General features: G+C 38.0%; 2 protein-coding genes across 23 annotated transcripts in view; one reads left to right on the top strand and one right to left on the bottom strand.

Annotated features, from left to right (window-relative positions):
• Positions 1–11626, top strand: part of PDSS1 (decaprenyl diphosphate synthase subunit 1) — a 42933-nt gene extending 31307 nt beyond the window's left edge. For 4 of the 8 annotated variants that reach the window (XM_058681659.1, XM_058681657.1, XM_058681660.1 and 1 more), the window contains 4 exons: positions 1840–1920; positions 2024–2137; positions 7953–8033; positions 11171–11626. In XM_058681659.1, the coding sequence (XP_058537642.1) occupies positions 1840–1920; positions 2024–2137; positions 7953–8033; positions 11171–11311 (417 nt within the window). In that variant the 3' untranslated portion in view covers positions 11312–11626. Of the gene's footprint in view, positions 1–1839; positions 1921–2023; positions 2138–4693; positions 4907–6719; positions 6794–7952; positions 8034–10080 lie in introns of those variants that run through there. The other 4 variants (XR_009247710.1, XR_009247709.1, XM_058681658.1 and 1 more) reach the window with 4 other exon arrangements.
• Positions 11627–11901: 275 nt separating this feature from the next.
• ABI1 (abl interactor 1) overlaps positions 11902–27567 on the bottom strand; it is a 132336-nt gene continuing 116670 nt past the window's right edge. For 4 of the 15 annotated variants that reach the window (XM_058681642.1, XM_058681644.1, XM_058681645.1 and 1 more), the window contains 4 exons: positions 25582–25758; positions 22368–22454; positions 18539–18724; positions 11902–13573 (listed from right to left, as the gene is read on the bottom strand). In XM_058681642.1, the coding sequence (XP_058537625.1) occupies positions 13398–13573; positions 18539–18724; positions 22368–22454; positions 25582–25758 (626 nt within the window). In that variant the 3' untranslated portion in view covers positions 11902–13397. The remainder of the gene's footprint in view (positions 13574–18538; positions 18725–22367; positions 22455–25581; positions 25759–27567) is intronic. The other 11 variants (XM_058681643.1, XM_058681646.1, XM_058681650.1 and 8 more) reach the window with 4 other exon arrangements.

Genomic DNA, 27567 nt, shown 5'->3' with positions numbered 1-27567 from the left:
ATCATCATCAACCACAAAAGAAATGCTTCTGGGACACTGTGCAGCTTAACTAAGATAATGTAAAGTGCTCATCATATGTACTCCATAAATTTTAATCCAGTGAGTTTAGAAATAGAAGAGAGTTTTTAAATATCTCTTACTTTTCAGGAAGAAAGCTGGCATTTCTGTGCTGTTTTGTGTTGAAGTAACAGCATGAACAGGCTCGCTCTCTGAGTTATTTCTGCCTGGAAAGGGGTGTCATTGTGTTCTGAGCTCAGCACATCCTCGGCTGCCCAGATCTTACCACACTTATTCTTTCGGCCAAGTTGATGGCTATCTTGACTCTTGTCAAAATTTCTAAATCGTCTCCCAGCTGGTGTCATAGATTCTTTAGTATGGTTGAAAAGAGGAATCTCTTCCTGTACGTGGATCCGTGCCTGTCAGTGGTCAGTTCTGTGCCGTTGAAAGCGGTTGTGAGTTTGTTATTCATTCAAGTGGCCACCCGACCTTTCATGAGAGGCAAATTTGTATCAAGGACCTGCAGCCAAACATTAACGCGGTCACAGACTTCATGAAGTCATCAAAAACATTCTCAGGGCTAAGAGAATGTTGCCCAGATTGTATGAGCTGGCTTTAATTAGCCGCGGAGCATGGACACTACCCAGCTCCTGTTCCTGCACCTAGGAGAAGGGGAGGAGGAGGATAATTAACAACAGCAAACATCTAGTGTTATGGCCAGATGCCCAGCACTCAGCTGAGGTTTAAAAGCAGCATCGCGTGTATTCCTCCCAGCAGCCCTATGAGCTAAGTGCTTTTGATCCTGCGTTTTACAGATGAGGAAACTGAAGCCCAGAAATACCAAGTAATATGCTAAGTTCACGTGGTAATACGTGGCGTATTTACACGCCCCTGGCAGGCTAACCGCAGAGTCCGCACCACTGGGCTACACAGATGCCTGAGCAAAGAGGGTGCCGACCAGAGGGTCACGAAGGACAGGATCCTTCATCATCAGTGACCCACCTCAAGAAGGAGACCGCACCTTGTCTGCCTTTCTCATGGAGTCAGCATAGACATTTCCTCTCCGGTGGAGTAGACCTCATTCCTGTTCCCTCCTTTTGGTTTTTACCCAGTCTTTGTTTTCTGAAGTGTGGCAGGGTCTGCTTAGCAGAGCAGTGGGAAAGGCACTCAAGTGACCGGAGCCAGCTAGGTTTTTTTTTTGAGTTTTAAAAAGTGCTTAGAAGTCTTATTTCTCCTCCACTGAAAAAGAAAGGAAAAAAAAAGTTTCCATGTAGTTAATTACTTCTTGCAAGAGAAATACAGGAGCATTAGGACCATGAAGACCCTTGAGGATGAGAAAACAGGATGTCAGAAGCGCGAGGTCTGAGGCTGTTTCACACATGTGAGGAAATGGCTGCACTTGAGAAATAAGTGAAATCACCAAAAATTTAGTATTAAAAGAAACTACAAATGAGGAAATACATATATAGCAACATCATGTGTGATTAGATCAGACTAGCTAGCCCTAAAATAAGGTCTACATCAATAGAAAAATAAAAATAAAGCCAACATTTAGGCCAGGTTTAGCACCGAGTGCCGGAAGCAGTGGGAAAGAGGACTTCTCCTGGGAAAGGGGTGGAAGGTGGTTTCCTTAAAATTTGAAAAAGCCGTCTGAGGCTGACATCCTTTCATTAAAAGCACCAGTGGCATATGCATGTTTGATCTCCCTCTGCTGCAGTATCTTCGGACCAGCCTCACTGCCTCTCATTTGAGGGACCGGATGGATGCACCTGTGCACACAGACTGGGGCTCCCCGGCTCGGGCCTGCCAGCAGCTTATTTCAGAATTCTCTCTCTGCTTCAGGTCTCTGTCCTCGGATGCCCTGATCCAGCGGTGCATGAGATTGCCTATCAATACGGGAAAAACGTGGGAATAGCCTTTCAGGTCGGTCTGCTGCTTTTTAAGAACGTGGCCTGTTGGCACAGCGGGAGGGGCAGCCGCGATGCGGGATGTGGTGCTCTAGATGCCCCTCTTTCCCTTCCACCAGCTAATAGACGACGTGTTGGACTTCACCTCGTGTTCTGACCGGATGGGCAAACCAACGTCAGCAGATCTGAAGCTTGGGTTAGCCACCGGCCCTGTCCTGTTCGCTTGCCAACAGGTAGGTTTTCCAAACTCCCTTGGACACGCTGCTTTGTCTGTTCCAGGCACAGCTGATGGGAAGGTATGGGGTAAGCATTTAGGTAAGCTGATAGGGGAGATATGGGAAAGCATTCAGGTAAGAGACCTGGACCTAGATTTGATCCTGGCCCTGGGGCTGAGATGTTGGGACCAGCCATTTTACTTCTAAGCTTTATCTGTGAATAAAACTTGAAACGGAAGAGATTACAACTTTCCCCTCAGGGTCGTACTGAGGATTAACTGAGAAAGTACCTCGTAAATTAAATGCTGTATGTATTTAAGGTAGCATTACGATTATTTCCATATATTTTAGGCACTGACAAGGTGAATGGTTTCCGCATCCTGATTATAGGACTGGATTTAGGATGTGCCTCAGAGCCCCTTAAAAAGGCACTGGAAGGGCCTCCCAGCATAAGAAATTCCGCAGTTCTAGAAGTTAAATGGGAATGTGTGCTGCTCTCAGAGGGCCTTGGCCATTGCCTCAAAATGTCAAGAACATTTACAAGGGCAACTAGAACCACATAGTTCTTTCTTTCTCCAGATTGAGGGACTGTCAAGTAAGGAAGTAAGTAAAAGCTGCCTTCATGTTCTCCTTCACGTGGATGAAAAAGCTTAGGAAGCTTCAGAGATGCTGCAGGGACTGGCGAGGCAGACCTTTATTTCCAGAGCCTGCTCTGGAGGCCGGCCACATGGCTGTGGCTGGGCCAAGTGTGGTTTGAAGTGAGTGGGACATTGGCTGGCATTTGGACATCTTTTTAATAGATTGTAACTTTGCAGCATATTTCATCCGGTATTTAGCAAAGCAATAAGATGTTCATCACCAATCCATGAAATGAAGAATTATTAGCTCTTTGGTCTAAAATTTTAGTAACTTAGTTTTTGAGAGGTTTGCCTGTATTCTTTCTCACAATTTACAAAGATAAACTATGTCTTCCGTAGAACTCAGGGATTCTGTTTTGACATTATTGAAACCAGTGGCCTTGCTTTTGATCAATTTCCCACCCAGGGAAGGAGAGATCATCTTTTATCCACTGTCTAGCAGACCCATAACCAGGGTAACTCTCCTTTAGGGGAATCTAGCAGCTGGCGGGGGTGAAGGGGCGGGGTGGACCAGGTGATCTTGGCCAACGCTAGTGGACATCAGTCAACTGAGGAATGAAGTACCCACTCACCCACCCAAAAGGAGATGTTGAAGCCCTTTGTGGAAATAGCAGTCCTCACTACCAGGCTCTGTCCTCTCAGAATTTTGAGGCAGAGGGGAGAAGAGAACGACGTGTTATAGATGGGTTCTTTCTCCTCATGAGACTAACTTGCCAGCCCAAAACTCAGTAATATTAATACATGTGCTAAGTTGCGACAAAATTTATAAAATCCTCTTGTATACATTAAAGCATGAGCAAGGAACATTTTCTTTTTTACTATTAACCCACAAAACGGAGGATTCATAAACCATGTAAACGTAAAGGCATGCCTGAGGCCAGAGAGATCAGTCACTGGCTGCTGTCTGTACAGACTCCAAACGTTAGTCTCTTCAGACGCTGGTTAGTAAATGTTGAGTCAGGAACAGGAGGAATGGAGGGAATGGAGACTGCCAGCTCAGTGAGGATTCTTTCAGTGAGGCCTTGAGGTTATCAAGTTGACTAAGGAACAAGCCTTTTCCTAAAGAAGCTTGTAGTCTACTAAAAAGCTTGGTGTGCCATACTTCTAGGAATCTTAACAATGACAAATAATTGTCATGAGCCCCAGGACACTAACAGCTGACTCCGCTGAACCTTTTAAGATGATGGGTGGAGAATGGATGCCTCTTCTGATTGTTTCACTATGAACCTATTTCAACAGAAACTAATTAACTTTCTTCTACACAAAGGAGTTGTGAATTGTTCTCCTTTCAGATACACTGGGACAAAGTTGGGGAAAAATGGATCATTCCTGTATCACCCCAACCTATATGTGGTCAGTAATACATAAGAGATTTAAAAATACTGGTTTAAAAAAGGGGGGCGGGGGCAAGGAAAAGGAACACACAGAAGCTTACCGCGTCCTTAACCACAGTGCTACGGGTGTCTCACTGGGAAATGCAGCATCACGAGGTACCCATTCACCCTCACCAGACAGTGCTGTTCCCATCTGCCCACAAGGCAGTAGGAAAAGGGAGCTAAAAGGCACATGGCCGCCTAGAAAGGGGAACACAGAGTGAGGCCAAGAGGGAAGTGATTCTGGAAAGAACCTGCTTCCTAAGTAGATCAGCTGTTTCTGTCCTGTGGCTTATCGGCAAAAGTTAGTACAAAAAAGCGTTGTCGTTTTAAAAGAAAATATCAGGTTTAGTCTCCACTACAGATTATATCAGCAAAAAAGGGGTTCTTGGCCAGAAATGTGTCAAATATTTATGGGGCTCAAAGTGATTTAGGGTAAAACAAGTTCCAAAATAACAGAAGACTGTGCAGTATCTTCATTTAATGAAAATGCATTGTTTTTGTTGTCTGCAAAGGATTCTTTCATACGTTACCTCTAATCTCACAACTCCTCTTTGTGGTAGGTATTATGCCCATTCTACAAATAAGAAAGTGATGTGCAAACTTGGCCAAAATTAAACATCTGGTAAATGGCACAGCAGACAATTAGACGCCAACTCCTCTCAGACCAGTGTTCCTATCACTACCCAATGTATTACCAGTGCCAGTGCTGACGCTGATGCAAGCTGGCGCCTGCGGAGCTTGTCCGATCCCCAGTGGGGCTTCCCGCAGAGCAGGTAACTGGCGTTCTCTGCACTGGCGATGCTCAACGAAGAGCTTCTGTGTCGGCTTCCATGATTTGTCGTTAACCTAACCCATTCAGTGGACTCGTTGTGAGATGTTTGTAATCTTTTCCACAGGTAGGGGAATTTTGTTTGCCAATTAGCCCTTGCATTTTCCCATTTGCGAACACTGAGTCTCCACCAAGACAACCTTGGGAAGCCATTTTTCCTTTTTAACTTCACACAGCAGGTTGTCTTGTAATTGGAATTTGTTGGACCCAGCAACTTAGTAGAAACTCCCTCTCTCTGGAATTCACTATTTTTGACATCTCCTGAAGGTTTCTTGATAACCTTGGTACAGGGGATTTAAGGAAAGTTTCGGCATTTCTCAGAGGTCCCCATGATGACAGTGTCCTTCCATGTATACCTGTATACGTATTTTCTGTAAGAACAAAAACATCATGTTGAATCTTTAAAAAGTATAGAAGTTGGATTTTGAGATCTTCAGAAACAAAATGGAAGTGGTTTTTGGTGGTTTGTGTGTGTGTGTGTGTGTGTGTGTGTGAGAGAGAGAGAGAGAGAGAGAGAGAGAGAGAGAGAGAGATTACATTAGTTCTCAAATAAAGCTCTTTTCCTTTCTTCTGTTTCCCTTATTTGATAAGTCACCAGACCTAAATGTCAGCCTGTAGCTGTACTTCCAACTGCCGTCACCATCCCCAGCCCCTGCACCAGCTGCACAGGCTTCTGTTGGTGTTGTGACTAGCTGGTCCCTTAAGAGTTAGACAGGTTTCGTCTGAGCAAGCTCACTACATTTATCGATCACCTTCGTAGTTTGGTTTATGGACATATTTCACGGAATAGGAGTTGTCATACTCTTAAAAGGTTTTCCCCTTAAAACAGCCTGGACAAACAAAAATTTTCTTATTGCTCACTAAATCTGCGAGCAGGCAACTGTGGTTCCTGTTAGGTTTCTCGTTTCTCCACCTACACAGTAAGGGAACAGGGCAGTGCCTAGGGAAGAGTTTGGTATTTGCATATTAAAATTGTACACACTACTTGTTTAAAGGATGTAGTCACACTCCATGCAAATATTTTCTTCAAATTTTGCTTTCTCGATGTTTTTTATAGTAAAAGGAATCAGAGAAGCCACCCAAGCAGCACATTTTACCATATTTGTTGGTGTTGCAGGAAAAGCTCATATACCATAAACAAGGTAATTTACCAGATGCCCAGGACAATATCATTATCAGCTTTGGGGGCATAGCCTTCCAGAAATCAGTTTTAGAGTGTGGTATTAAGACAAATGCCTATTTAATTTAGCTTTTTACCACTAAAATTGACTGATTTGAGCTTTCCTGATTTTGTTTCGTGTAAAATTTATTCTTTTAAAAGGTCACTAACTGGGACGCCTGGGTGGCTCGGTCGGTTAAGTGGCCGACTTCGGCTCAGGTCACGATCTTGCGGTCCGTGAGTTCGAGCCCCGCGTCGGGCTCTGTGCGGACAGCTCAGAGCCTGGAGCCGGTTTCAGATTCTGTGTCTCCCTCTCTCTGACCCTCCCCCGTTCATGCTCTGTCTCTCTCTGTGTCAAAAATAAATAAACATTAAAAAAAATTAAAAAAAAAAAAAGTCACTAACTAAAACAAATTACTGGTTTTCATTTAAGTGCTAACTAGTTGCTGGCCTTTACATTTTCTAAGCATGTGAGCAACCTCTACGTGTTTAGAACTTTGTTCTGACACATACTTGACTCTGAAAGGAACATTCTTAATTCTTCCTCTGTCATCATCCAGTTGAGGTTTTTCTATGTGTGCCCTATTTTTTCTTCTAGGATTACTAATACCGTGGTGGTGGTTACAGGACAACAACTTCAGGCTCACTGCCAGGGAAAAACTGGCAACTGCTGTAAGCACTGATGTGTCCAAAACTAAATATATCTTCCCTCTTATTTCATGGAACCAGAAGCTGTTAGAGCTAATGGATTTTAGCTCCCATAGTTGAACTCCCTCGGGACACTGAGGAGGAGGCCAGGACACACAGGTTGAAGCCCACTCAGCTATGTCGGCACCAGAACTAGAGCTTCCCATCTAGAAAATGCAGTGACTCAGAGCCCTAACTTCCTGGTTTTGTTAATGGTGGTAATTCTCCTGAATTATTGCTAAGTAACACAGAATATAGATTTTTATCTTCAAGGTATGCATTTTCTTTTTTTCTCTTAGTGCCACAGTTTAACTTTGGTCTTCTTTATAATCAGCTACAGCAACCTGTCTCTACCTGTCTCCTGTAACTCAGTGGTTCTCAACCTTGGCTGCACATTAAAAACACCTGGCGAACTTTTCAAAATCCTGATGCCCAGGACAGACCCCCACCCAATACAGTCACAGTCTTTGGGAGCAGATCCAAGCAGCCACAAACTTCCCACATGACTCCAGGGCGCAGTCAACATTGAGCATCCGTTGCTCTGTTCCACTCGAGCTGCTAAGGCAGGGCTCTGCTCAGATCCTGCAGTAGCTTTCAGTGTCACTCAGTTTAGCACTAAAAGTAGAATGCCTAATTCCCAGCCTCATCCTAAGCGAGTGTTTTTCAAAATGTTAGCAGAGACCAGCAAAACCCACATCATCTGGAACCTGTTAGAAATGCGTGCCTGGGTCCCAACCCTATTGAGTGGCAAACTTTGAGGGAGTGGTCCAACAGGCCTCTGATGATTATGGTTCAATCTAAAGTTTGAGGACCAGAAGAGCAGCCAATAAGGAGATTTTAGGGATGTACTTTGTTCCTCACTCTCTTTTACTCAGTGTTGGGCCCAAGGATAGAATAGAAAGAACCCCAGAATGAACAAACATCAACAGCTGCCTCTCCTGAGCATCAGCCAGTCCCTGGGCTTGGAAATGGGTGTCTCTCTCTTGGCTCTGCTGCTTTAATTGCTACAATTTACTGGCCCCCCCATCCAACATCATCTAAACATGTAACCACCTTTTTGTTTTTTCCTATTGTTACAAACTTAAGTGGTAGAACATTTGATTCTCACAAGAGCAGTAAATAGATTTTCTTTCTTTATGATTAGTTCCCAGAAATGAATGCTATGATAATGAGACGGTTCAGTTTACCAGGAGATGTGGACAGAGCTCAACAATACGTATTACAGGTAAGATTATTTTACAAAGATTATTTTACAACATGGCAAAGTTCTTTAGCCAAATAATGTAACAAATTTTAGATGCAAAACCAAGTGTGTTCAGTTGTTGATTTGGCAAAAACAGAGGGAGAAACTTGTATAATTCTTTTTCCTTCTAGAAGTCTTTCTGAAGACTAATTGGCCTTGGGTAAGGCTTGGATATTAGGATTTCACTAGTTTGAAACCAGCCTTCCCCAAATCCACTGGTAGCACTGCTGTTTTCCCTGTTGCCTAGCTGTGCCTCCTGGTGTAAGCTCTTGTCTCGGCCACAGCCAGGTTGTCAGGCTCTTGCAGTTGCCTACCCAGCATGGTCTCTCCTCCTCCCTCTTACAACTGTGATCAATGGTAACTTAAAAAAAACCAAAACAAACAAAAAAACCCTACATAGGCAGACTGTTTAACCTTCAGGGTCTGAGCTTATTTCACATCTAGTGCCGCATATCCTCAACTTTTCTGTAGAAGCCAGATCTTTTTACATAGTTTCGATAACTGTCTTTTGAAAATGACCTGTTTCCAAATTCCAAATCCAGAGTCATTTGGGGCCAACAGATCAATGAATGAGACGGAGCAAGCAATTTTTAGTGAGCCACTGTGTGGTCTGAGATCTGTGATTAGTGCAGTACTTGAAAGACTTCCAAATAATAACTTTTAAGATTTCCAAAAAGCAAAGCCCCTCTTAAGGATAGATTTCTCTTAACTCTCTAAACTGTTAAGCATCATAATTTGCTACCACCTTTGTGGAGGGTAGTTTGGCAGTACTGCTAAAAAACTTAGTGTGAGAAGGGGCTTTAGCTAATAAAGAAGTCGATGTGCCTAGGAGAGGTTCTGGTGTCAGAATAGTACCACCAACCACTGAAGTGAAAAGTGGGACTGAAGAGGGAAAATGAATTGTTGGCTCTTAGCAAAACCATGAAGTTCCAACGAGCCCAGGCAGAAATGCATTTAGAAAAGTACAAGAATGTTCACTTAACAAATTCTCCAAAGACCTCTGAATTCTAACTCCTTTCACCCCGAGCTCTTAGTCCCTATTTCTTCATGAAAGATGGACAAGTAGGACTTACTTGGTACGATTACTAAATAGTTGAGTAATGCTTGCTGAGACCAAGATGGACAGAAACAGAGAAAAATATCAGTGGGGGGGGGGGGGGGGGGGTTGAAAAATACTGTATCCATAAAACAAGAACAGGATATTAAAAAAAAAAAAAAAAGAACAAGCTCTAAGAAAGTTTGTGAAAAACTCCAAAGAAGGAGTGAAATTGAGCAGATCTTCAAAAACGTAAACAGCAAGGGAAGAAAATGAGAGCTTTTAGAGGATCAATGAGGTAACATATATTCAGGAAGAGAAAAAAAAACAAAATCAAAGAAAAGAGTGGCCCCTACAAAAGGAGAAGAGACCAAAACTGGCTCAGTGTATTGCAAAACCACTAGATGATAGAAGGCAGAAAGCAAAGCCTTCAAAATGACAAAGAAACTTTTTTTTTTTTAAGGTTATTTTTATTTTTGAGCGAGAGCAAGCATGAGCAGGAGAGGGAGAGAGGGGATCCCAAACAGGCTCTGCACTGGCAGCACAAAGCCCAATGCGGGGCTCAAACTCACAAACCACAAGATCATGACCTGAACCTAGACTAAGTCAGACACTTGACCAACTGAGCCACTCAGGCACCCTGATGAGGAAACATTTCAAAACAAGGGTTTTATATCCAAACCATCCATTAAATGTGAAGGCGGAAGTCATCACTCAAAAACTATGAAGTTGAGGCGCCTGGGTAGCTCATTCGGGTAAGCGTCCGACTTTGGCTCAGGTCATGATCTCACAGTTCATGGGTTTGAGCCCTGCATCCAGCTCCATGATGTCCACGCAGAGCCTGCTTGGGATATTCTCTCTCTCTCTCTCTCTCTCTCTCTCTCTTACCCTCCCTCACTCGTGTATTTCCTTTCTTTTTCAAAATAAACTTAAAAAAACTATAAGGTTGACTTTCAGTACCCATTCTCTGAGTTATCTCTGGATGTATTTCAGGAACAACATGGAAACGTCAGGAAAGAGAAAGATGCAGGCACTCAAACCAGTGGAATGAACTACAGTTTGATGAAGACAACTGTCTGTTAGAGCTAAGGCAGTCCGTCTAAACAATGAACAGAATGATGAAGGCAGTGGAAAGATTGGGGATCAGGAGTTTTTTTCCCAAAGAGGAAGAAAAGGAAGCATTTACATTCATAAGTGGGCTCCTGTACACTAAGGCAGGGCAAACTGAAACGTGTCCTGTTTTGTGTCAGTTGGTAAAGTACAGAAAACCAGAACCTTTCAGACCAATGTTACTAATATTCTATTCTGAATAGGGGCCTTGTGAGCTTGGAACCATGGAGAGGGTTGAAAATGGAGATGAAATTATAGTACATGACTTGATTCTGCAGTAAATGTATTTTTACATTATGGAAATAGTATTTTATTAGTGTTCAGCTTTTAGAACCAACATAAAAACATGGTTAGAGAGGAGAATGCAAATCTCTATAGTGTAAAAGTATAAAGAATAGGAGCACTTGGTAGGATAGGATATCCTGGAGATAAAGTGAAAAGTTGATGCTACATGATGACAAAAGTAATTAAGAAAAGATGGCAATAGAATTATCAAAATAAGAGGCCTAGGGTGGGTGGGCTAAATCCTCCTCCTCAGCAGGAAGGCAATAGCTAGTAACTAAAGTTGCTAATTAAGACCTCAAAACCAACAGATGACTGTGCCTTTGGAGGGAGGAAAGTATTGATTTTCATCATAAGGGCTCTGTACTTTTGTTATATATTGTGTTTTAACTTTAGATTCTTTTCACTTAAAAACTGATACTGTATACATGTAGAACTTTTTAAAAACTAATACTTAAAAACCAGGGAAAGGCGACGGCTATTTGATATGAGTTCGCTGCTTTGTTAGCCTCATTCTGAGAAAAATGCCTAAAGCAGCTGAACCGAGGAGTTGGAGGACACTTGAAACATAGTTTAGCTGTTGATCAACCTGATCTCAAAAGTACATCTTAATTCTCTACTATAGCAGGGAATTCGGAGCTGATCCAGTGAGTGATGCATCTGTTCTCTTGTTCTGTACCCGCCCCCGCAGAGTGACGGTGTGCAGCAGACAACCTACCTCGCCCAGCAGTACTGCCACGAAGCAGTGAGAGAGATCAGTAAACTTCGACCGTCCCCTGAGAGAGACGCCCTCATACAGCTTTCAGAAATTGTACTCACGAGGGATAAATGACAACTCTTTCTGTTATTTCTGGCAGCTATTTTACCAGACTGTGCCTAAGGAGTTTTGTGAAATATACTTTGCTTCACGTGCAGATAACCAAAAATCATTTAAAGAAAATCATTTCAACCTTATTGATGGGCAATTTTTTTATTGGCAAAGTTTTTCAGAAAACTTTTTAAATGTAATTAAGCCATCCGAATCTGTCACTCTAGTCCTGTAAATCCTAATAGAGGTATCTTGATGGTTATATGTGGTATTGTTTACACTGTTAAGATCCACATGTAAAGCCATTACACAAATAAATAATCAATGTTAAAATTCAAATGGTTTATCTTGTTTCACCATAGGAGTCAAGGTCACAAAGTTGTGAAGTCTACATCTCAATCCACATTAGTTAAGATTTTAACAGTATCCAAAATTCATATAGGAGAATGGTTTATTATAAAAGACTGTACATAAAATTTAGACAACAGGTTATATACAAAATTAAGAGAACATTCCACTTGAAAAAATGAAAAAGGTAGCTAGCTGATCACTAGTGATACTGAAATCATGTTTAAAATTAACAAAGGCAAATGCATATACAACAGTCACATTGATTTGGTAGCAATAATGGCCTTTAATTTTCAGAAATAAATGTTTTGCACTAGTCTTACCATTTACTATGCTGTTACAAGTCTGTAACGCCCAGTACATAACTGCAATTTGAAATCCAAACAAAGCCTCAATACACAGAAACCCACACTTGAGTGCTCTACTTTAATATCCTAGGCAATACAGAATTACACACAAGATAAGAAAAAACATCCCGCCAACCTTCCCTTAAATTAAGAGGAGACACACAAAGTGCATGTGTTGCATTTCAGTTATTTCAAAAGACAACATAAGTCTGTTGGTCAGGTATATAGCCCTGTTCACTGATTAATACATGATCCACCATTTTTTGAATTATTTTCCTTTTAAAACCGTTTTATGTTGCTAGTGCCAGGTAATGGATTAATAGTGCCTATTGAAAAGTCCATTGCACCCACTTCTACAAAAACAATACGTAAAAGAGACTTTTAGTTTCCTTTTATTGAACCACTATACAACAGCCCACTGGAAAACTGAAGGACGTAACAGCAGTCCCTAAGAATTTGACTTAACAGAATGTGCACACTTAGACACATTTTCTTAGCTTTGAAAAAATTACGTTAGAAAAGGAACTCAGCAGATTGACTTGTAAATACCCATCTCAGATTTTAAATCTGCAAAAATCCATCACTGCCGTTGGGACAGGTTGAGATAAGGCTAGTATTTTTTTTTTTTTCAGTTACTATATTGAGAAAATAGAACCATAATTCTTCAATAAATCAGTATACTTTATTTATTTATTCATTTTAAAAGCAAACCAGTGAAGGAAAGGACAAAAACCTTTGGTTCACTTATTTATGAATGGAAAAAATTTATAATGCAAATTCACTCATTAAAAAACTTAGGTACAAATTACAACATTACAGATAACCCTTTGTTTTGTTTCACATGGAGACCTTAGAGACTCAATTCATTTCAAGAGACCTAAGTACGAGTACTCCAAGTAAATATTACACAAATTGGAAGCATCTTGGATTTTTTAAGTATATTTCAATACATAAATTTGTATGCATGCTTTAAACAAATATTATATTTCAAGAATGAGAAAGTCTAAACAAAAAGTATGACCAGCACCAGGATTGAAGTTTTCTGATTTTAATATTAGTCTGACATAGCGTTAGTAACCATGCTGCACGGAAACATGTAATGGTACAGTCTGAATCATGATTTGTTAAATATTCTACCCCACACCCCCAGAATACTTAGGCTGGTCATAAAGTTAACTGTGTAAGTAAGTACATAAGCATAATCAGGTATGGACAGCCTCCTGTATTAATTGCCGTTTAGCAATACACAAACTGCCTCAAAGACTTATGCTTACACGTAGACATTCAATTATACCAATAAAACAGCATGTCCTGAAAATATGGGCACGTTTGAAAACATTTTAAGACAATTCTGTTAACCATAATAGTCCCACAGTATGACTGAATAATAAGAACCTACTTTAAAAGCAAAAAATTTAATCAGCATAGTGCATGATTGATTCAACATAGTTCCCAGGGAACAGACCAGTCACTCGATTGCAGACTCCTTCATACCAGCCATCGTCATTCTTCTTTATTACATAAATGATTGCACCCTCCATAAATGATAGCTCATCATCCTTGTCTTTCGTATAATCATATATTGCCACAACTATGGAAAAAAGAGTTGAAATACCATGTAAGTATAAGCGCACCATTTCCAGCATTAACTGAATTTTAAAATGTAATGCCAATTAAATCTATAGTATAGCAAAAACCATTTGTATGAAAATTGTGAATTCTTACATTAATAAATACAGGTAAGTCAGTGGCCAAACAATGTGCCTAAATCACTGGCTTGGTCTTAGGATAAAACTGACAATTTGACTAGCTAGAAATCAATAGTTTCAACCAATCCATCCAGGAAAGATCTTCCTATTTTAGTATTGGATGTTTCATTTGTACAAATATCTACTAAGTGCCAGCCACCACAAAGCAACATTTCCCCAAAGTACTGGGCAAAGCTACAGAGTCAATCAGTAAATCAGGTTAACAACCCAAGCTATCTAATTTGAAAATACACATCTCCTGGGAGGTAAATCTCATCCTACTCATCCACAGAAAATATACATGTAATTTACAGGACTAGCCCTAGATTTAAAAAAAAAAAAACAACTTACACATTTTAAAGGTCAACAGGATTTTTAACTTTTTTTTTTTTAAGGTTCATTTATTTTTCAGAGACTGAGTATGAGCGGGGGTAGAGTGAGAGGGAGACAGAACCTGAAGCTGGCTCCAGGCTCTGAGCTGTCACCAGAGCCCAACGTGGGGTTCAAACCCACAAACCACGAGATCATGACTTGGGCCAAAGTCAGACACTTAATCAACTGAGCCACCCAGGTGCCCCAACAGGATGGGGTTTTTGTTGTTGTTGTTGTTTAAGTGGTAAATAGGTGAGAAAAGACCCATTAATTAAGACTTAGAGAACGGTAGGGGCGCCTGGGTGGCTCACTCAGTTAAGCGGCCGACTTCAGCTCAGGTCACAATCTCGCGGTCTATGGGTTCGAGTCCCACATGGGGCTCTGTGCTGACGCCCAGAGCCTGGAGCCTGCTTCAGATTCTGTGTCTCCCTCTCTCTCTGCCCTTCCCCCACTTGCACTCTCTCAAAAATGAATAAACGTTAAAAAAAAAAAAAAAAAGACTTTGAGAACTGTTTGCAATTCTGTGGTATTTGATTATTTTGAGTTCAAATATTCATTTCCTTTTTAACAGTACTATGGAAAGGACAGTCACCAAAAAAATCACAAGTTTTCCAAACAACTGGTTTATGAATTTTATTGTTCCTTCATTCTGCCTTTACAGCCTGATAGTTCTGAAGTTACATGCAATTTTCTAGTGTATGTGAAATGGTATGTCATATTTTCATTGATTACCTCATGTTATCTTTTTCTTAAAACAGTTCTTAAGATACTTACGATATTCTGGAACTCACTTTTCCCCTAAGAAAGATAGCTTCTCCTCATAATTATTCTGAATTAGTGAATTATAATAAAGAACAGACCTGAAGCACTGATCCATAGCACCATTTACTAAATTAAAACAGGCAACCTTTTTTTTCCCTTTACAAAACTGTATTAAGTAAACTCAACAAGTCCATTTGTCTCCATTTTAATCCTGCAGCAGATCAGTACTGTGATTACAAGCTCACCAACCTATCCAACATACAGAATAAATTATTATCTTGGTATTGTTTTTGGCTAAATAACCACTCAAGAAAATGAGTGATTACTAGAAAACCATTAGTAAGGAAAACACTGTAATATTTTAAATAGCCAACGTAATACTTACTAATGTGTCAATTATTTATTTATTAGCGTTGGTAACACTAATTTCTCTGTACTGAGAGTATAAATGGGTTAGTTTGTGTAGTGTAGATGACTTTTGAACTGATCGTGACAAAAGCCTCATATCCTCAAAGAATTTTTAGTTCCACTTAGACAAACAGCTGATAAGAGTACTGAATCAAATTAATTGTTTCTATTTTCCAAGTCCTTTTGTAAATCAATCCTGATCACAGCCAACCTCCCCTCCTTCCAATGCATATACTCTCATATAATAAGGCTTACTACTAAGAATTTAATCATGAAAATTCAATGTCCATTCCACTCTCCAGAATCTGATTCATATAAATAGCTAAACTCCCCCTTCTTCTGTATGTACTGTCAGATTTTTTTAAAACTCAGTCTAATACTCTAATCCTACATGACAAAAATTTGAAGACAGCTATCTAGTTCCTCTGCCACCCTTTCCTCAACTTAGAAATACTGCTTTCAACTGTTTCACATTATAGGTACACTTCCCAGATATTTTGCCTCCTGAATATTCTCCTCTTGAAGGCATTCCTGTCTGCAGGATCTTAAAGTGTGATACTCAAAACTGAACATAATGCTAGTATAATATAAATGGATATGGTAAGAATGGCACACAGTAGGTTAAAGTTCAGCTAATGTACCCTAAGAATTTGGCTTTTAGATTCTAAACAGTCATAACATACTATCAATACATTCAACTAAAATCCTATTAAACCAGGCCTTATTCATCTTGTGATTATAAAAGTATTTAAAAAGACTTTAAATAGAGGGGTGCCTGGGTGGCTCAGTCCGTTAAGCACCCAACTCTTGATTTTGGCTCAGGTCATGACCTCATGGTTCATGGGACTGAGCCCCACATCGGGGTCCATGCTGACAGCATGAAGCCTGCTTAGGATTCTCTCTCCCTCTCTCTCTCTCCCTTCTCTGCTCATGTGTGTGCTCTCTCTCTCAAAATTATAAAGTTAAAAAAAAAAAAAGGCTTTAAATACAATCCTACTAAATCTCAACTCTCTGATTTAGACTATGGGTCAGCAAACAATGGCTCATGGCCAAATCCAAGCCACTACCTTTTCTGTAAATAAAGTTTTATTGGGGGCACCTGGGTGGCTCAGTCAGTTAAGCATCTGACTTTGGCTCAGGTCATGATCTCACAGTTCGAGAGTTTGAGCCCCACACTGGGCTCACTGCTGTCAGCACAGAGCCCACCTCGGATCATCTGCCCCCCCCCCCACCTTCCCCCAACTCCCTGCCCCCTGCAACTCTTCCTCTCCCCAACCACCCTCTCTCAAAAATAAATAAAACATAAAAAATAAATAAATAAAGTTTTATTGGAACATGGACAGACATATCCACTCACTATGTAGCATCTATGGCTGCTTTTGTGCTACAACAGTGGGGCTTACTAGTTGTAACAAAACAGACTGTAGAGCTGGCAAACTTAAAAATATTTCATTTGCAAGACAAGTATCAAATCATTACATTGTATACCTGAAACTAACAGAATGCTGTTGCGTAATTATACCTCCAGTTTGTTTTTTTTTTTTAAGTTAAAAATGTTTTTGGGGCACCTGGGTGGTTCAGTTAAGCAGCATCCAACTCTTGATTTTGGCTCAGGTCAGGTCACGACCTCATAGCTTTTGAGTTCAAGCCCTGCATCAGGCTCTGCACTGGCAGTGTGGAGCCTGCTTAGGATTCTCCCTCTCCCTTTCAAAATATATACATAAACTTTAAAAATATGTATTTATTATCTGGTGTTTTACAGAACATGTGTGATGACCACTAATATAAGACCATTATTTTAATTTGCAAAGACATTTTTTAAATTCTGCTCTATTGCCAAATATATTAATATTATTAATATTAATATTAACCATAATATTTCAAATTTATCAACTTTTTATTAGTTCCATAGTAGTCCCAATTTAAAGTTAAATTTGCTTTTCCAAGCCAGGAACTACCGGTACACAATTCAAGACTATTTAAGTTTATCACCTTCATAATAACCATAACATATCTCTCTCTATTTGAAGGTACAAGAGAATCTAAACATAAAGTAGAATATTCGAGATTTCCTGAACAGTGTGTAGAGTACCTGTTTAAAAATATTTAGAAAGGTACATACAGCACAGAGACAGATGGAAGCTACACTTGTAGTGAGCATAGTATAACCTACAGAGATGCTGAATCACTGTGCTGTAAACCTGAAACTAATGTAACTTTGTATCAACTAAAAAAATTTAAATACACACCCGTACATATAAAAGGAATACAGCAAATTCCCTTTTAGCCGTGTATTCAAAACTTGGGCACAAGAGAATGCTGCAGGTCTCCAGAGCTATAGAGCTACTTGCTTAAAGGCATTTAATCGAGTAAAGCCAATGGAAGGGAATATATTTCAAAGGCAATCAAACTGATTAACCACATTGTACACATTTTTCAGAACTCTAAAGGTTTGCCTTTTAATTGTAAGAGTAGAAATTTTGCTTTAAATCTTTACTAATTCTATATCTTTAGTAAGTCATTTAACTGCTATTTTGTGCCTTACTGGTTTCATCTGTAAAATGCAAACGGGCAAGTTCATCTCCAGCCTACGTCATTGGAAAAAGCACAACTAACATAATACACTTTTAATTTGAAAAATAAAGGCCATCCCTTTATAATGGAAATGTATAGAAAATAAGGTTTGACTAAATTATCTTAGCTGGATAAGGCTATTCAAAGGGTTGGGGTACCTGGGTGGCTCAGCTGGTTAAGTGCCTGACTTCTGGCTCAGGTCATGATCTGCAGGTTCGTGGGTTTGAGCCCCATGTCAGGCTCTCTGCTGTCAGCATTAGATCTGCTGTCTCCGCCTCTCTCTCCCCTCCCCCGGGTTCTCTCGTTCTCTCTCGTTCTCTCTCGTTCTCTCTCGTTCTCTCTCGTTCTCTCTCTCTCTCTCTCTCTCTCTCTCTCTCTCTCTCTCTCGTTCTCTCTCGTTCTCTCTCTCTCTCTCTCTCTCTCTCTCTCTCTCTCTCTCTTCTCGTCTCTCTCTCTCTCTCTCTCTCTCTCTCTCTCTCTCTCGTTCTCTCTCTCTCTCTCTCTCTCTCTCTCTCTCTCTCTCTCTCGTTCTCTCTCTCTCTCTCTCTCTCTCTCTCTCTCTCTCTCTCTCTCTCAAAAATGCTTATTCAAAGGGCTGCAAACACCAGACTATCAGATGTTCTTTATAGCTCTAAAAATTCTATAATTAGGTTATTTTCCTTCACCTCAATTCAGTGATGACTGTACCTTACCTTTCTCAATATAATTCTTGGGAGCCCAAGCAGGATCCCCATCTGCATATGGATCATTATACTGAACTACTGCAGCCTCTTCATCCTCATAATCCACTGGGGGTGGTGGTGGCGGAGGTGGAGAGTCATCAAACATAGGAATGTCATCTGGGGGAGGTGGCGGTGGTGGGGTTGGACTATCAGCAACTGAAAGAATTCAGATAATTAATTTGAATCAGAAATTAGAGTAAATGAAAACTCTGAAGTTAAAAGAAGAATTTAAGAAAGCTCTAATTTGTATACAGCATGCACTATAATAAGACATGCAGTGATTAGAAATAAAAGCTTGGTGTGTTAGAGCTTCTACTACTCTTAATAATAATATGAACAATAATAAAATGAGTTAAAAATAAAGGCATTAGGAAGTGCTACAAATCAATGAATGCAGGAGGTTAGGAAACAATGTATCTTTTTATAAAAATTATAGGACTAAAAAAGTTTCCTTACTACAACACTGAGATCCGAACAAACATTACCCTTTAGTTAGCCTACCTCCTTGTAACTAAGCCATATGTCACATTTCCCATTCGGGCTACTGTAAATGTTAGGAATACCATTTCATATATGGTTTGATAACCATTCACTGTGCACATTCAGGTCCCTGATTTGGCTTTTAGTTATCTTTTAGTTCCCCAGAAATAAGCCTCCAGTGGGCGGGATATTTATTTTTGTCTGTTTTAATCGAGAAAAAGGTTTGTGGTACCAGGTCTGCTTCTATGTGTAGGTTTTCTATTATTTACAAGAGAAAATTAAATTAGAAATTAAATAATTCCAAACTAATACAAAATTGTGTCGAGTATTTTCAAAAATGTTTGTATTCAGAATCAACTTTTTAAATGCAGAAAGGAGCTAAGATTCTTGCATTATTGCTGGTAAAACTTAAGCATGGGATGAGGGAAAGACTAGATCCTAATGTTCCAATTGTCTCAGAATACATCCACAATATTTTTTTAATAAAGTATTACGGGAAGATATAATTAAAAACAAACAAACAAACAAAAATGAACTTATATCGTGCAAAACAATAAAAACGACTCATACCTCAAGCTGTAGATGGGTGTGGTACATGTGTGTGTTACTTAAATAATCAAGGGTGTCAACAGTGAGATGAGGAAGTATCAGGCTAGAACTAGGCTCTCTGAACTATGATGATTCCAGGTAACAATGCTCCCAAGAGTTCAAAGCCAAAACACACAACTAATTCTTAATTCAAATTTCTGATCCATAAATTTCTTTGAAAGCTAAAGACAAAAATTCTTTGACACAAATTGACATAAGAATTATATAATATCTGCAGAGGAGAAATACAGAATACTAAAATATTAACTCGAATGCCAATATCTGGGGCCATTTATGTGATCAAAGAAAGCAGTCATAATCTACTTGTTAATACAGATTTTAAAGTTTATTCTACCCTATTTAGAATAACGTGCTGAGAATGTAACAAAGGAATCCAAATTTAAAACATCTATGGATAAAAGCCCTACTTCCATAACCACTTCAATTCTGTGATTTTTATTTTATCCTGATGGTACAAGAAAGACTTACTAGAAAACACATCCTGTGCAGTGATGCTCATTCTGATAGCTATCTAACAGGTCTATAATTTGTTTTTCCACCAAATGCTTGATTCCGTTTTATTTTTGCCCTTACTTTCTACACAAAGCTTTCTAATATTATTGAGAGGAGAAGAAAATGGGTATGAATCCATCCTAACATCAGAGCCATAGCTCATATCCTTAATTTGGCTTACTGCATAAATTACACATTTGCTGTCCCTAAATTGCATTTACTCTTGACTTATATATAACTTACTAGTTTAATGTTTTCACTCCATTGTCTTCATATCCAAACTCTGTGAATCTACACTGGCTTATCTCCAAATTACATATACACAGGGGCAGAAGTCTGGTCAATCTAATTCTCTATGCATAATACTTTGTCTAGCACCATGCATAATTAGTTCAAAAATGCTTCCTGATGTTAATCATATACAGATGTAAAGACACTGCTGACTTTTTTAGGGGCTTATGTCTTAAACCGAAACACATTTAACAGGTTAACTACCACATGCATTCATTATCATCAATTTTTAGTGTCACAGGAAACTTCATATTTAAAAGAACACGGAAAATATGTACTCCATAAAACATGTAAGATATTGACACAAAGTTCATAATTCTCCTTACATGCTTTCAAAGAAAACAGATGCCAAACAAAGTTGGGCATTCTGCAGCCCAAGGAAAATACTGACTCCAGTTCATAAGTTTGGGAAAAGGAACTAAAATAAAATAGTAGTTAAGTACCATGGTCCTCCTTAGGAAAAAAAAATGCATACCTAGAATTATGTACATTAATACTGAATTTCTATAAAAAAGAATTACCAAAAATGCTAGTCAATCTGTTTTGGCTCCATTAAATGGATGTTTATTCTGGCTATTTTAAAATATTTCCTCCTAATTTTGGCTGTAAGGCAGCTCAAGTTTTTAAACTCTTATAGCATTAAGGACCAGCAATTTATCCTCATTCCCTTCTTTTTAAAAATAAGATTCACTTAAGTTTAAACATATGGAAGTTTTCGAACAACTGCTAAGAATAAGGGTGGTTTACACTCAGAAATTTCAACATTTTGGAACCACAATGTTTTATGAAGAGCCCATTCAATCCTATATGTTTCTTAAAGGTCGAAATTTGAACTCTTCCCAGAGTCTAGCACATAACACTGCATAAACAATTATTTGACTAGAGGAAGGGAGGAAATATGGAGATTACACAACAGGGTCAGCAAAGGCTGGACAATGGCATTTGCCACAATGTACTTTCCTGGAAGATGAGGTGATCGGTCATGTGGGCTACATATTTGTTCAAATCATTCTAAAATTTATTTGCATGGTGATGGCTCCCAAATGAAGTAAATCACTACTAGACCAGTTTACCATCTTAATCTCAACAGCTATTTCGGCATAGTATAATTCAGTAATAGTGGTTTTTTTCATTTTGTCAACATGCACTCTGATCGTGTAGTTAGGATTATATATCTTCTGGAACCTCAAAGTAATCAGGCAGCAATATAAACTACTCTATCCTAATTAAATTCATGTATCCTAAAGAATTTCCAAAAATTGTAAACCTGACCTTCCTGAGAAAAGACCTAAAAATTGACATGGGCCTGCATATGGCCAGATCATGAAGAGGGCTCAACACTGATTATCACTCCTAGATGGATAACTTGGATGTAAATTAGTTATTCTTGCAGATTCATTCTCAAGCTAACAACAAATTGTTATATAGATTCAAAATTATTTATGTATAAAAATCTGATAATACAAAGCTTTCTCTAAAATTTTTATGTAACTAAAGGGGGGGGGGGAACTGCCCCAAATGCGTAATAAATTTAATCTCATACTATAATTATCTATATATGAATTTGTTGGCAACAGAATAAAAAAAAGTTTTCTAATTCCCCTAATAGCTATTGGAAGCTGGCAGTTTCCACACAATTTGAATTTTTGTTTGATTACACTTTCTTTAAGAATCTGCAAAGATCAGATTTCAAGTTTTAGATCATGTAAATACATAAGAAAGTTGAAGTTTTGAAATTTATATGGGTCAGTAATCATGCATACAAGAGAAAAAACTGAAGACCGTGCTCTTCAGTTTTAAAAACGTATCTGCACCTATTTTCAAGGTAAGATTAGCGTCTCAATAAAAGGAAATGATGACTCATCAGCCATGCATGCTATAAGGAGACAGCCTCTACTCTTTGACAGCTCAGTTTTTCCAAACTTACTGTTTTCCTGCACCCTGGCCACGAAGCCTGTGAGAGGTATCTGTGGAGTCAACTGAGGCATAGGGGGAGGGGGTGGAGCAACAGAAACTGGTAGCAACAATACAGTATGGGGGAGTAAAACAGATAAAGGAAAGAAAAGGAAACAAACAAAAAGCAGAAGTCAGTTACAAGGACCACAAACATAAGTATGCAAAGAACAGTTTGCAAATGAAACAAAACAAACAAAAAACAAAACAAAAACCTGCAGAACCTTCACGTTCACTTCCCACCAGCAAACCTGAACTGTGTTTATAGCCCACTGGTTAATTTTATGTTTAAAAAAAAAACAACACATTTGATTTAATCCTAATATTAAACTGTTTGGGGAAGGACTTAAATTTACCATCACATTCATTTTCATGCAACGAATTTTCAAATTCTAAGGAAAGACTTTAAAAAAATGAGTAACAGCAAAATACAGATGGAGGTTTCCAGGATACTGTCTGGAATACTGTCTGGAATAATTCCAGGATACTGTCTTTGCCTATCTCTGTAACCTAACAGGTATGTATGTCTAGCTTTAAGGTAATGCTGTAAATGAGAACCCAAATAAGTACGTTATGGAATAGCGGTTTCTTCCATATGTAAATAAATACATTAATCACAGGTTTCCTTTAAAAACCAGTTCTTATTATGTATCTAAATTTGTACATAGCTCTCCAGGAAAAACCCTTATTTGTAAAACAAGGTCATTATTATTTTCTAAGTTGACAATTTTATTTTCAAAGATATCACTCCTAAATTTACCAGGGAATAACAGTGCTCTACATACCATGTTAACTGTTCATTGAGTTTCATAGGATAAGTATTTCAAAGTGGCCTTCTTCATTTTATCACTGTTCTGAGCCTATATAGGGAACCTGATCTCACAACAGGTTAAAATATACAATTATTTGCATTAAAGTACTTTCTAACAAATCACTGAGTAGTTGTAATCATTCCAACTGTTTTCTGGAGAGGACATAATTTGTAGGAAATTGATATCAAATGTTCACGTGGGCAGCAAATATATTAAAAACTGTAACAAAGTAGAAGTAAACATTCAGAAGTTTACCACTTTGTCTCATTTTAACTAGGCAGTAAATGCCAAAGATTGCTCAGAAAAGTCAACAGGACTGAACTGCAAAATTCAATTTACTGGCAGTCACCAAAATGTGACACTAAATTGACAGAGAAAAACAATTTATTCATTCCCAAGGATCATGTAACCAAAGGGTTGTTTCAGTTAACACAACGTAGAATTTTGTTGGTAAGCATAAAAATTTGAAAGAGGTTAGGTATTCAAAGCAACAATAACAAAGCAATGTAAGTTCATTAATATTCATTGTATGGCTAAAATTGACATCAATTCACTAGGATATTGGTCCTCATTGATTTTGATACTTTGTATACAGAAGGCTTGTTAAGAAGTAAAATATTACAGTTCTGATTTAAAAAACAAAAACCCTCCCACAAACCTAAAAAAAATTGTTTAGAAACAACCCTTAGTAACTAGACATGCTGGTTAGTATGTAGAGAAAAAGAAAAGCTATGTTAGGAAGATACTAGTCGTTTTCGCCACACTTGGGACAGAAGGGGAAATATGCACATCAAAACACTAAAAACATTTACGTACTAAAAATACTATAACAACCGCTACTACTACTGCAATTATTACAACACCAACAGTAACTAGACTGAAGGAAAATTATTTTGACACATAATTTATTTTTTAAATTCGAGTCCAAATTTCCTTTATAGTTTCAAAAAGATAGTCATTCAGTAACGAAAATGTCTTATTTAAGAATAACCCACCAAGCACTGTTAAAATAAAACTGCACAAACATATATTAGGTGAAGTGTCACCAAAAATTCTATTTGCAGAATGAACTAAATGTCTAAGTGAGGAAAAGAAAAAAAAGAACATAAAGATGGGATCTAAAAACACAACATATTATAAAAAAAAAATTAAAAGATCATGAAACCACTGAGGCTAATAATAATCCAATAATCCAGGGAATATTAAGACTCTAACTACCTTTCATTACCAAACGGAAATCAAGGAAAATGTGAGGTAAAATTCTAGCTGGCAAAATTTCTTGGTAGCCTGGAAGAAAATTTTAGTCTGGAAAAGGACTGTATAAACTTGAGGATTATCTGTGAATTTTGACATTTCTGCTAAAGTGTTTTTCAATTCTTAGAAGTTTCTTGCTATAACACAATCTTTAACTCTAAAATTTACACTGGGAACAAATAAGAGAACTTTCCTCTAGCTCTGCTTTAAAATACATGTTCAGAATATGCATTATAAATAAACTTAAAACCACCTTCCTAGGTAAACAAGGAGTATTCAGTGTTTACTAATACAACATGCAGCTCTAGAAAGCAGTTACAAAAGCCACATGGGAAAGTGTGTTCCAGTCTATGCCCAGTATTCACCTCTTCAAGCCAATAATAAATACTGGACAACAGGCTCATTTCAGATTTTTTTTTTTCTTTTTGAATTAAGCATTTTAATATGAAACGAAATTAATGATTTTCAATATGAGTTTAATATGAAACTGAAATTAATGATTATCCTAAGCAATTCATACTTCCTGTCTTTAGATGCCAAAACTATTTTCTAATCTTTAAATATCTTTAAGCCTTTAAACTGCAGTTAGTGTTGAGATGTGCAATTTGATGTGAAGAGAAAGAAATCAGAAGAAAGTCCCCACCCCAACTGTTACAGTGATTAGAAACAGAATAAGCAGGCATCACAAATGTTTTCAATGGTTCAGAACTCATTTCAGTACAGGTTAACAAGCTTAAAAGTGATAGCCAGCAATTTCATTATATTAAAGAACAATTTTTCAATGTTCTTACTTTCAGTGTTATTGAATGGTCTCAAACATGCCAATAAAAATAAATTCAGCTTAACTAATTTCAGTATTTTTTCTTCTAGTTCTATTTATAGTAATAAAAATCATTAGTTAAATTTTAGTACATAAATATACTAAGTCTGAATTTTTTGAGAGAAAATGATAAGCAATTATTCTTAAAATAGCACAATTCAAGGACCAACTTCCTAAAGCATTATTCTTAACATGAAATAGCCTGGTTTCAATTGTTGTCTATCACTGGCAAGAAAATCAGCTTCAAATACTTTTGTTCAAAAGGAACTCCACTGTTGTATGCCTGCAAAGCACAAGCTTACTTGAATTCTGAGAATAAAGTGGACCTCCATTAACATGAGGCTGAGCAGAAAATTGAGCAGTCACAGAGGGAGCTCGTCTGTATCCACCAGAAGATGTCGAGGAGGTGGTCGAGTTGTGTCGGGAAATCTGCCTGGTCATTGTGCCATACTGGGAACCAGGAGCTGAGCCCGGGGCTGCTGCAAAGCATTAGTCAAAGGCAACCAACAAAGAACTTGAGCACGTATGTCACCTCCAATGGCAGAACAAAGGGAAGGGGACTCACAGTAAGAAATATTTACTTTTTAAAGCCCACAGCACAAAATTAAGAGAAAAGTAAAGATAAAACACAAATAGCTCCTCTGAAGTTAAAAACAGAAGGAAAAACAGATACTGTATGGAAAGCTGAAAAAGTAAGTAAGTAACATTCTTAAACTTTTTAATTTGGCAGAATCCCAAATGGTAGTTTGCTAATATTATATATACATTTTTCTGTATCAGTTTAGAATATATAGCTTTTATATGTAAACTATGTCTCTCCAACAAAATAAGTACCAGAAGATAATCTGAGATGAAAAGCATCGGTTTTTAGATGTGAATGTATTAATAGTTGGTAAACTTCTTCCTTTCCATTGCCAAATCTTCAGAAGCACGGGTTAAATTATAAAATTTAAACAAGTAAGCATACTTTCTACCTATGCTACTATATTTTAGTACTATATTTAGTGAATGTTTATTGTGTTAGCAATTATTATCAAATACAACATATGACAGAATTTTTATGGGAAGCAAAATTTCTAGTTTCAAAGTACTCATATCTAGAATCAGATTTCTTATGTATCTCCAAACTTTTAAGAATAACATACTTCCCCTTTCACTGAGAAACTGGAAATAATTTTAGACTTTGTAAAATCATTTTACAATTTCAAAATTTCAAAAGCAGTTTTATGTAGAATATCCATTACCTTTCTCCATACTTGGAGGGCTTTTTCCATTCTTTACCCAAAACAAATCTTCTTTATTATCATACATATCTAAAATGACTAAAAACTATCAATACTTAATTTTATTCAAAGTCATCTTTACCAACATTTCAAAAGTTTAATATTTAAAAGGTTAATAAAGTTCAAAGCCTCTAAAGTTAACCACACTTTTCAAAGGTAACTTCAGGATTAATGTTAGCCTTCTTTGCCCCACCCAAACATCTAACCATGACTAAGTAAGTAAAACTAGTTTATTTTCATTCAGTTGTGTAATTAACCTCTCCTAGAGTCATACAAGTTATTACCATAAAACCATACAGCAGAGGTTGTTCATTTTAAAAAGTGGTAATATTTAACATTTTGGAGCTCCCAAGCCATAGGCAGTAACTAAATATTCGAATCACCTACATGGTCCTCTTCTGAATAGAAACACATTTTAAAAATAATACCCTAATCAAAAGAACTCATGAATAACTAATTTTGGGTAGCCAGGGTTTCCAGAGAGCTCTAAGAAGTAAACCTTTGGGGCGCCTGGGTGGCGCAGTCGGTTAAGCGTCCGACTTCAGCCAGGTCACGATCTCGCGGTCCGTGAGTTCGAGCCCCGCGTCAGGCTCTGGGCTGACGGCTCGGAGCCTGGAGCCTGTTTCCGAGTCTGTGTCTCCCTCTCTCTCTGCCCCTCCCCTGTTCATGCTCTGTCTCTCTCTGTCCCAAAAATAAATAAATAAATTTAAAAAAAAAAAAAAAAAAAAAAAGAAGTAAACCTTTAACTTTTTAATAGAGACCTCTGTAAAATGATTTTTATATTTCTCTGACTTATACATAATTATATATACTAATATATAATATATATTAAAATAATACATTAAATATATATAATACATAATAAAATATATATTAAAATATAACTTATATGTATACTAATATATATAATTATATGTAATGGTTGTAATTTACATAAATATATTTTTATATGTAAATTAAAGAAAAATAAGATACTCAGCTCCAAGAAACAGAATATTACCAGTA

This window comes from Neofelis nebulosa, chromosome 8 (genome assembly GCF_028018385.1).
Source record: "Neofelis nebulosa isolate mNeoNeb1 chromosome 8, mNeoNeb1.pri, whole genome shotgun sequence".
Lineage (NCBI taxonomy): Eukaryota > Metazoa > Chordata > Mammalia > Carnivora > Felidae > Neofelis > Neofelis nebulosa.
Note: the sequence above shows the minus strand (reverse complement) of the source record. Positions and strands in the feature narration are given on the sequence as shown.